The sequence below is a fragment of the Palaemon carinicauda genome, chromosome 19, assembly GCF_036898095.1.
Source record: "Palaemon carinicauda isolate YSFRI2023 chromosome 19, ASM3689809v2, whole genome shotgun sequence".
NCBI lineage: Eukaryota > Metazoa > Arthropoda > Malacostraca > Decapoda > Palaemonidae > Palaemon > Palaemon carinicauda.
Window position 1 is genome coordinate 49,742,927 of NC_090743.1, and position 10,561 is coordinate 49,753,487.

General features: G+C 35.2%; 1 protein-coding gene across 4 annotated transcripts in view; it reads right to left on the reverse strand.

The window, feature by feature from the left end:
- Positions 1-237: 237 nt before the first annotated feature.
- LOC137658628 (popeye domain-containing protein 3-like) overlaps positions 238-10,561 on the reverse strand; it is a 57,144-nt gene continuing 46,820 nt past the window's right edge. For 3 of the 4 annotated variants that reach the window (XM_068393556.1, XM_068393554.1, XM_068393557.1), the window contains 4 exons: positions 6,944-7,096; positions 4,858-4,973; positions 3,728-3,906; positions 238-585 (listed from right to left, as the gene is read on the reverse strand). In XM_068393556.1, coding sequence (XP_068249657.1) covers positions 377-585; positions 3,728-3,906; positions 4,858-4,973; positions 6,944-7,096 — 657 coding nt within the window. In that variant the 3' untranslated portion in view covers positions 238-376. The remainder of the gene's footprint in view (positions 586-3,727; positions 3,907-4,857; positions 4,974-6,943; positions 7,097-10,561) is intronic. The other variant, XM_068393555.1, reaches the window with a different exon arrangement.

The following is a 10,561-nucleotide window of genomic DNA, read 5'->3' on the forward strand; positions in this document are numbered from 1 at the left end:
CTTCTTAACATGCAGTTTGGCAAATATGAAAATCTATTTTGACATATTTGGGTGTGCCGTCACCTGGATCATTCTCCATATGATACTGTTCATACACTCATTATTTATTTGTCAAATCTAGTTCTCATCTCACTGATAATAATAATAATAATAATAAATGTTTTAAATACTTCACACATGTAATTATTATACAATTTCATTTAGTTGATCAGCAAGGACCGTTTTTTTTTCTCTCTCTCTCTCTCCTTCACAACCCTCGAAATAACACAGCCACTGTAATCTCAATTTGATATAATGTCTTGAAGTTTACTTCAATGTTGCAACCTAATCTTATTGCAGAACAGTTTCAGCACCAAGGCAATAGACCTAAATTATTTTAGCTGGTGTATCTAGATGAGTCTTCCAGCCAGGTCTGTATGTCGTGACTGGTGTCTGTTAGGGAATCGTTAGAGGGAAGTTCAGTCAGCGGGGTCATTTCTGGACGACCGTTGGGAACATAACCGTTCTCCCTCTGTCCCAACTGGTCCCTGTAAGCCCCGCGGCATTCGCGATAACTCAGATCAAGTCGTTCTCGTCCCTCATAGCCTAAAATATAACAGATAAAGTGATAAGCTTTTAGTAATTCACATCTTGTTCTCATGGAATTAAAATAAATCGCAAAAGGATTTTTTTTCGGTCAAATGTTATTCATTCATCTCGCTTACTTACATACAACATAATATCAATATGTGTGGGGAGTAGGATACCCTAGGCCTAAGACAATGGTTAAAGTCTTATCTAAACTATTTATTTTTGCACGGTAACTGATGCTAAAAACAATAGAAACTGTATGGATATGATCATATGATGATTGTAATTACAAAGTAAACTATTAATGAAACTAGAAACATCATAAAGTAGCTAAAATGTATTACATTACCACATCTATTGGCAGATATTCTGTGTATGTACCTGTTTAGCTATTCAATTAAGGGGTAATAGCATATTGCGGATCTCTCTCTCTCTCTCTCTCTCTCTCTCTCTCTCTCTGTATATATATATATATATATATATATATATATATATATATATATATATATATATATATAGTTTCAAACTAATGGAGATGGTTCTAAAAAAAATAAGTCACTCAAATTCATCCTTTGATTGCTGAATTGTAGATCCTAATACTTCTGATTACTAGGCCTACACCTTTTCCTATAACCTATTGTTGTTAATGAACTTATTCATGCATCTACACAGAGTTCATTAGCACGGCAAACTTCTTACAATCACTGCACCCTTCACTTTCATCCTGTATTGCCCTCTCACTTGATATCCAGATCTTTTTGGTCCAAGGACTTTTCATCCCTTTCTAGGTTTTCGCCTTCTTCCAATACTTTACAACTATATATATATATATATATATATATATATATATATATATATATATATATATATATATACTCTTTTCTTTCTATTCTCTCTGCAGCACCAGACCCTTTCTATAGAGTCCTTTCAATACACGTCATCAAACTTCCGGTCCGCCATCTTGGAGGGCATACAAAGACGCGTTCAGTGAATAGCTATGGTTGAACTGTTGAATATTTAGCCATTTCGTCACATTCACATTCACACAATTCCCAGTTTTTGCGCTATTGTTGGCTGTGGGAATCGAGGACGAAGAGATGACAAGAGTTTCTACCGCATACCGGCAGTTATTCAGAATCAGGACAAAGATACAGAGGAATTATCCAAGCGCAGACGTGACTTGTGGTTGACCAGAATATCACGGGCCGATCTTCGTGAATCCTCACTACCCTACGCACGTATCTGTTCTGATCATTTCATATCAGGTCAGTCTCGGCTAGGCCCTAAAAGTATCATTATTCCTGTGTAAACATGCTATATCCGATCGCATGGATGACTTCACAAGTATCATCGTCAGTTCAGTGTGTAGTGTGTGTGGGGGAGGGGGCATCTCAATTTTTAAACATCAAAAAGGGCATCTCAGATTTACAAAACAAAAATTAAAAGCGCCCATATTGGCTATATTAACAAAGGCTTCTTACCTAGGTCTCTCTTTCGCCAAGGTGCTCATGCCTATATATAATTAAGTGTATATTTATATTTATTTTAATTTGTGTATTAAATTTTGCAGACATACAGGCCTATGTGATGAATAAACATTGATTATAAATAATAATAATAATATCTGAAGGCTGGTTTAATCCGAAGGGGTCTTCAGCTTATATATGAAACATCGAAAAAATAATTAAACTTGCGCATTTAATTGCAAGGAGCCAAAACGATCATCCAAGAGCATTACAATAAGAGTTTGTCCATCATATGTTTATATGTATATAAGAAATTATAGCATTTGTAACCAAACACAAACACAATGGTTAGGCATGAACTGATAAAGATTTGACATTATAATGCAAAACTTTTACATACATTTTGACAATAAAAAATTATAATACACAAGGTTAGGCTAAATGATCAATATTAGCATTATGATTATAAACACTCTCTTCATCGGCCCAGTGTTTATCTAATTTTGGACTTAAAAGCATTAAAGGGAAAAACAAAAAATTTTGGAAGCAGATTATTCAATGGAAATGTATGCCCACTCATGTTCTGGGTTGGCCGACAGTACCAAGTAGTTCACCATATCAATGTATAAAATACTGGGAAAATCCTCAATATTTTGACTGAATGAATTCTGCATCTGGTATGGATCTAGGCCATCAATTAGATCGAGTTTCTGCTTGTAAAAACGCTTATCATCACCTGACAATTGTTTGACAAAGTCGCTCTCATTGTCCATATTCGCTGTAGCAGCCGCCATGTTTTCGCTTTGTATGCCCTCCAGCATGGCCGCCGGCGATTTCCAGTGACGTCATTGAAAGCACTCTATATGCTGATCCATCTTTTTTATCAACACTGTTTATGTTCAGAATATCTCACCATGATTTGTTACACTGTGTAATAAACATCCAAACTTTGCTTTCATGAAGGATAGTTGGCTCAACAATTCCTAAGTTTCTTCCAAATCCTACTAAATGCTAACCTCTTTGCTTTGCCTTATCTCTCCTCTTACAATCATTGTTACATTCACTTCTAAATACCTATATGAATAAATAATTCTCAACACTTCCACCATCCATATTAACATTGATGTCCAATCCTCTGGCTTCCACTTACTGTCATAGCATAAGATTTCTAATATTTTGCCTTCAACTTTCTCAACTTCCAAATATTTTGTCTACAGCTATTTTTTAGTTTTTCTTCATCATTTCCAAATACCACCGATTCATCAGAAAATATCTGCATTTTATTCTATTCACGACGCATACTCCATATGCATACATATAAAATAGCAATAGACACAACCCAATTTTGGTACTCGCTTATAAACCAAACCTGTCACTCACCTACATAGGAATTCTAATACATATTACACTTTCATTATAGATATAAAATTATTGATTGTCAACAAAATTACCGTTTACAACACATTCAGAGCACCATCCACTTTGCAACCTATAAGTTCTATCATAGTTTTCCAAGTCCATACATGTTACAGATAATTTTGCTTGATATGAGTCTATGTTGCATACACTGATACTGACTACATGCGTACACACACTTACTCACAGATATGTAAACATGCATGTGTATCCACAAAATTAATGCGTGTAATGACGGGAGATTGCGCATACTTTTCTGTGTAGCCTAAACTTACCAGGAGCAGAAGTGGGCAAGATAGTATACCCAAGTCGGGAATGTTTGGCTCCCATACCGAGTCCTGCCACGCCAGCCAGGGAGGAGGCCAAGCCCCCGGTGCACCCTACACCACCTGCACTGCTCCCGCTGCCGCCATGTAGCCCCCCTAGGCCTACTCCTCCAATTCCACCCCCAGACCTGACCATTAGGTGCAAGAAGATAGAAAAATTACGTGATTTTTCAAGCACATTCGCCTTGCAAGAATTTTGTTACGTTTATAAGGAATAGGATTATGCCTGTAACAGTTCTAAAAAGTTTGAATTGGTGAAAAATATCTTGAAGCCTGCTTGCATCATCTACGTGGTACTAGTCAAGCCATACTGAAGCTTAATGAATTAAAGACAAAGTTTCAATGTTAATATAGAATAATTCTTTCTAAATACTAATGAATAATAATTATAAAAAGGTGACTGAATAATGAAACATTTGATAGTATAAAGAAGAACGGATAACTGACCGTAAGATCAAGGCCACACTGGGACTCTAATCATTAAATAGCTCTAGTCAAAATAAGCCACTGAAGCTTTAGTTCCGTGACCTACTGATCAACAGGAAATCTGATCCATGAAAAGCTTTGATTTAAATTCACGTAAACAACACCATAATTGGAACACCAGTCAGGTGACTGTGAAACTCTAGTCAGGTGACTTTGGCACACCGGTCAAGTGACTGAACCACTAGTCAATAACCTTGGAACACCAGTCAGGAGTCTGTGGCCACTAGTCAGGTGACTGTGGAACACCAATCAGGTGACTGTGGAACACTAGACAAGTGACTGTGGAACACCAGTCAGGTGACCGTGGAACACCAATCAGGTGACTTTTGAACACTAGTCAGATGACTGTGCAACACTAGTCAGGTGACTGGAATATCAGTCAGGTGACTTTGGAGCACTAGTAAAGTGACTTTGGGACACCAGTCAAGTGCTTACCACTGGACTAGCACTGTGATCAACGTAAACAAAGCTACCTTTGTGTGATGAGTATAAACTCAACAAGTGCTATCTAAAGAAATAAAAAGACAGGAAAATGCCAGCAAACTTTGGTATAAATAAACAAAAGCAAAACAATGTTTGCATGCGGAGATTACCGAACTGAGCACCTGGCCGGAGACTTAAGCGATCCATCTCCTCCCACCGATGACGAAAGCGATGATGTAAGCGAAGGGAGGCGGATGTCCAAGTGTGATCCTTTCTCTGTCACAATCTAGGAGAGAATGAGGTTGATCTATTCATATATAACTAACAGAAAAATATGGAAATACGAGTACTATAAATGTCCTATCCCTTAAAGATTAACAGTATTCTCAGGTGCATTCACTGATAAAGCCAGCAGTCTGCAGATATCCACTTATATATACATATATATATATATATATATATATATATATATATATATATATATATATATACATATATATATATGTGTATATATATATATATATATATATATATATATATATATAAAGATATATATCCATCTATCTATCTATCTATCTATCTATCTATCTATCTATCTATATATATATATATATATATATATATATATATATATATATATATATATATATATATACACAGTGGGTCCTTGTGATCCAATGGATACAACTCATGCCTACTAGTGCAAAAAGCAGGAGTTTGATTCTTGACACTAAACCAGATTTGGATGGAGCCTGTTGAAAACACTATGCCTTTTAGGACTTGAAAAGTTAACTATATACCAGGATGTTAGTCAGCTGTTGTATGTTGTAGTCTGGATAAATTAAGGCATGAGGCTAGGATACCATCTAAAAATAGTTGTACAGAACATGATACACACACAAATCACCATGGAAGCTAAGCTGAAGGATACTGAGTTTATACTGACACATCTATTATTCGCAAGATCAAGTTTATAAAAGAAAAATTAGTATATGAAAATAATATCATGAAATACCTATGGACAGTCAATGATGTCCATATCAACTTCAAACTAACTGTGCCTGTAAAAAAATCTTTTAATGTTTTAGATAAGATAGCATTAGACATGTGCTCAGAGTAGCTAAACTCTCCATGTCTGTAAAGGAAACTAATAAAATTCAGATTTATTCTTTGGACTGATGAAGCACCAAATGCAAAACTGTATGACCAATGATTGACTTCCCCCACCCACGCGGTCATGAGTAACAAATGGGCAGCATAATCACAATAAACCCTGATACAGCCTTAAGATTCCCTGTGGATTTATGGACATTTCTAAGGTGGGTTGCCGATGGGAAGCCTACAGGAAATGACATATATGTTTGTGCCAATTAATCTAAATGTTACAAAGATTGAATGAGAAATATTCTTTGATGTAACATCATAGTCATTCAAACAAATATCCAAAGGGTTCATTATATACTCTAGAAGAACATTTTTTCTCTGTATGATATGAATTATGCAAAAAAAAAATAAAAATTGTCAAGAACCAAATTAAACCTTTCAGGAGAACAATTAGCAGTTGCGGACATGTAAAATAGAAAGAGAAGGACTCCTCGTCTGCCCAGACAGATGGTGTATAACAATGGCTCCAATCTCTAGGTGCCTCAGTTCATGTTATTAGTGAAGGAGTTTCTCCCTTGCATGGGGGTTACCCTATGACAACACTCTTTTCTTGAATCAGGCCCAGATGCAAGAACCAGAGGCTACACACCGACAGGCATTCGTATGGAAGAAGGGCAATAACAACCATTCAATCTTACTAAGGCAACCAACCACTTTGTATGCATACCTTGGGCAGTAACACTAGTAGTATTTTTATATAATTAATCAATGTACCTTTTGGTTCATATTGAAAAGATTGTTGGCAATATCTCTGGCAATGATGGTAGAGACCACTGCTGCCAGTTACGATTCTATGTAACTTACTATACCTTCTGGGTCATGTTGCAGACTTCTGTGGTAACAACTCTGGCAATGATGGTAGAGACCACTGTTGCCAGATATAATTCCTTGTAACTACTGTACCTTCTGATTTATGTTGTAGAATTTTGTGGTAATATCACTGGTAATGATGGCACAGACCACTGTTGCCAGATACAATTCCTTGAAAACTACTATACCTTCTGATTCATGTTGTAGAGTTTTGTGGTAATATCTCTGGCAATGATAGTAGAGACCACTGTAGCCAGATACATTTCCTTGTAACTACTATACCTTCTGATTCATGTTGTAGAGTTTTGTGGTAATATCTCTGGCAATGATGGTAGAGACCACAGTTGCCAGATACGATTCCTTCACGAACAAGTACTCCAAACTGTTGCGTTGCCAGAAGACGTACCGGCAAGGTGTGGCAGCAATAATGGACACCTTGAGAGAAATGATAATAATGATGATAATCATAAATTGAAAGTAATCAGATATTTGAGATAATAATAAAACAACGCAACGGAATAATCAACACCAACAAAGCAAAACAAATAACATAAGTGAAAACATTAATTATATCGAATAGCAAAATAATGATAATAATTATATTAATGATAAATATATAGAGTACGTCAATGGGGCGATCAGTAACATCAACTCCGTCGCCACTTAAAAAAAAAAAAAAAAAAAAAAAAAAAAAAAAAAAAAAAAAAACAAGGATAATACTCCCACGACTCGAAGTCGTGTGGAATGGTCTTGAGTCAGTACCTTTGAGCATATGGTGTTCCAGAAAAAACATTCCTTATAATTTTTTTTACTATTTAAGAAGGAAAGTTATCATAAAAAGAGGTCGCACTGTGGAGAGAGAGAGAGAGAGAGAGAGAGAGAGAGAGAGAGAGAGAGAGAGAGAGAGAGAGAGAGAGAGAGAGAGTTTACCGAGTGAATCTCTTGCAATACTTTTGCTGGAACTGAATAGCGTCTCTCTCTCTCTCTCTCTCTCTCTCTCTCTCTCTCTCTCTCTCTCTCTCTCTTCTATATATATATATATATATATATATACATATATATATATATATATATATATATATATATATATATATATATATATATATATATATATACTGTATATATGCTTTTAGGACATATCTCTCTAATGCAATTTTCAATGAAGGTGATGCCATATTGGAATCAAGGAGTTTCCTAGAGGAATTCTCTTATTTCCTTAGCTTGTTTAAGTTTTCAGACATAAGACTTGGGTATACGTCTGAAAACTTGAATAAGCGAAGGAAATATGAGGATTCCTCTAGGAAACTCACTGACGCCACTAAGGCTATCGCCTTCAATGAATATATATATATATATATATATATATATATATATATATATATATATATATATATATATGTATGTATATATATATTATATATATACTTTATATATATACATATATGTGTATATATATATATATATATATATATATATATATATATATATATATATATATCAGACTTGGAGCCTTACTAAAGCCTTAGAACATACGTTAGTTACAACTCAATAAGAAATGGAAAGAATAATGATGGGAATAACACTGAGATACAGAAAAAAGAGCGACATGAATACGAGAGGAAACTAAATTAGAGGAAATTCTAACATTTAAGAAAAGGAAATAGACATGGACAGGATATATAATGAGAAAGACAGACAATAGATGGGCATTAAGAATAACAGAGAGAGTCCATAGAGATTGTAATAGAAGGCGGGGGAAGAAAGAGAAGACGATGGATTGACTAAGAAAGTAGGCGGGTGTGGACTGGCACAGAAAGATCATAACAGACGCATGTGGTAAGGACATGTCTGAGGCCTATGTTCTGCAGTGTACTAGTAACGGTTGATGATGATATACTATATATATACATATATATATATATATATATATATATATATATATATATATATATATATTGTATATATATATATATATATATATATATATATATATATATATATATATATCGAATAAGCCATATATTTTTTGATACATTAATGTCTGGATTCTCTTAACGACCTCGGGATCAGAGCCCCAGGCGAAATCACACAAAGACAAGAGCTTGTGACCGGCCGGGAATCGAACCCTGGTCCGGCAAGCTTGTATAGACAGTGACTACCACTTGGCCACGAAGAAAGGTAAAAGTCAATGACAATTCTTCTGTACTTATACCTGTCGAATTCAGGTGTTTTGTACTTAGAATTGAAATCAACCCATCTTCACCATCGTAGCTAATTGGTAGTTAGTTACTGGGCATTCGATTAATGATAAAGTTTTGCATATTTAGACGTGTTTTTCATATTCAAATAAGCCATATATTTTTGGATACATTAATGTCTGGATTCTCTTAACGACCTCGGGATCAGAGCCCCAGGCGAAATCACACAAACACAAGAGCTTGTGACCGGTAGTTAAGAGAATCCAGACATTAATGTATCAAAAAATATATGGCTTATTTGAATATGAAAAACACGTGTAAATGAGCAAAACTTTATCATTAATCGAATGCCAAGTAACAAACTACCAATTAGCTACGATAGTGAAGATGGGTTGATTTCAATTCTAAGAACAAAACACCTGAATTCGACAGGTATAAGTACAGAAGAATTGTCATTGACTTTTATCTTTCTTCGTGGCCAAGTGGTAGTCACTGTCTATACAAGCTTGCCGGACCAGGGTTCGATTCCCGGCCGGTCACAAGCTATTGTCTTTGTGTGATTTCGCCTGGGGCTCTGATCCCAAGGTCGTTAAGAGAATCCAGACATTAATGTATCAAAAAATATATGGCTTATTTGAATATGAAAAACACGTCTAAACGTGCAAAACTTTATCATATATATATATATATATATATATATATATATATATATATATATATATATATATATATATATATATTTCCTGACATGCTGAGCGACATTATCAAACGAATGACTATTCTCTCTTTTCCCGTTCCTCGGATAGAAGGGAGAGGAAGTAGTTAGGAGATGGGGAGCGGGTGGAATGGTTTGAATCTTTGTGTGCGTATGTGTGCATATCAATCTAAATATTTAGCCGTCATTCTGACGAGTCGTGTACATTTAAGTTAGTGGGATATATCAATCAAGTACTAAACCATAGAAAATTTTATCATCATCATCCTAAACAAATGAAAAACAATGAAATCAGGCCTAGACAGGGCATACCCACTCGCCATTATTAAAATAATCCCATTAGAGGCATGGAGGTATTTTACAAATCTATTTCAGAAAATATAAATAACATATTTAAGAATATAATATACCCATTTATAAACATGATAAACGAATGAAGCCGCATATTTACCAGTGTTCGAAACATTGTATATTAGTCTATATAATACACACAATATAGTCTGTAATATACTGTACGGCCTCCTATTCTTTAGAAAAAAGCATCCTTACTCTTTCAAACCCATTTCCATAAATATAGAATATGCAAAGAAGGCTAAAACGGCAGACCATAGCATCACCAAAAGACCATCAATAAAAAGAACAGGAAGTCAAAGCCAAGTCCATTATCCGAACAAAGGAGGATGTAAACATTGCGAGTCAAAGAGGGGAAATTGCGAGTTAAAACCAAGTGTCGCGGTTAAGTGCCACAGAATATAGTAAATTCCTTCTGTATTTATTTCCTATTTTCTCGATAGAAAAAAGAGAGGGAAATCTGAACTGTCTGTCGTAGACAGAAAAAAGGAAAGGGGAAGTCTCTGTCAGTGCGTAAGAGATGAAAGTGACATATGGATATCTATCTCCGTTTAATGAGGGCAAATACGGGGCTAACTCATATAGTATACACCGAAAACACAGATAGGATGAATTTCTGTATAGTCTGTTTACTAC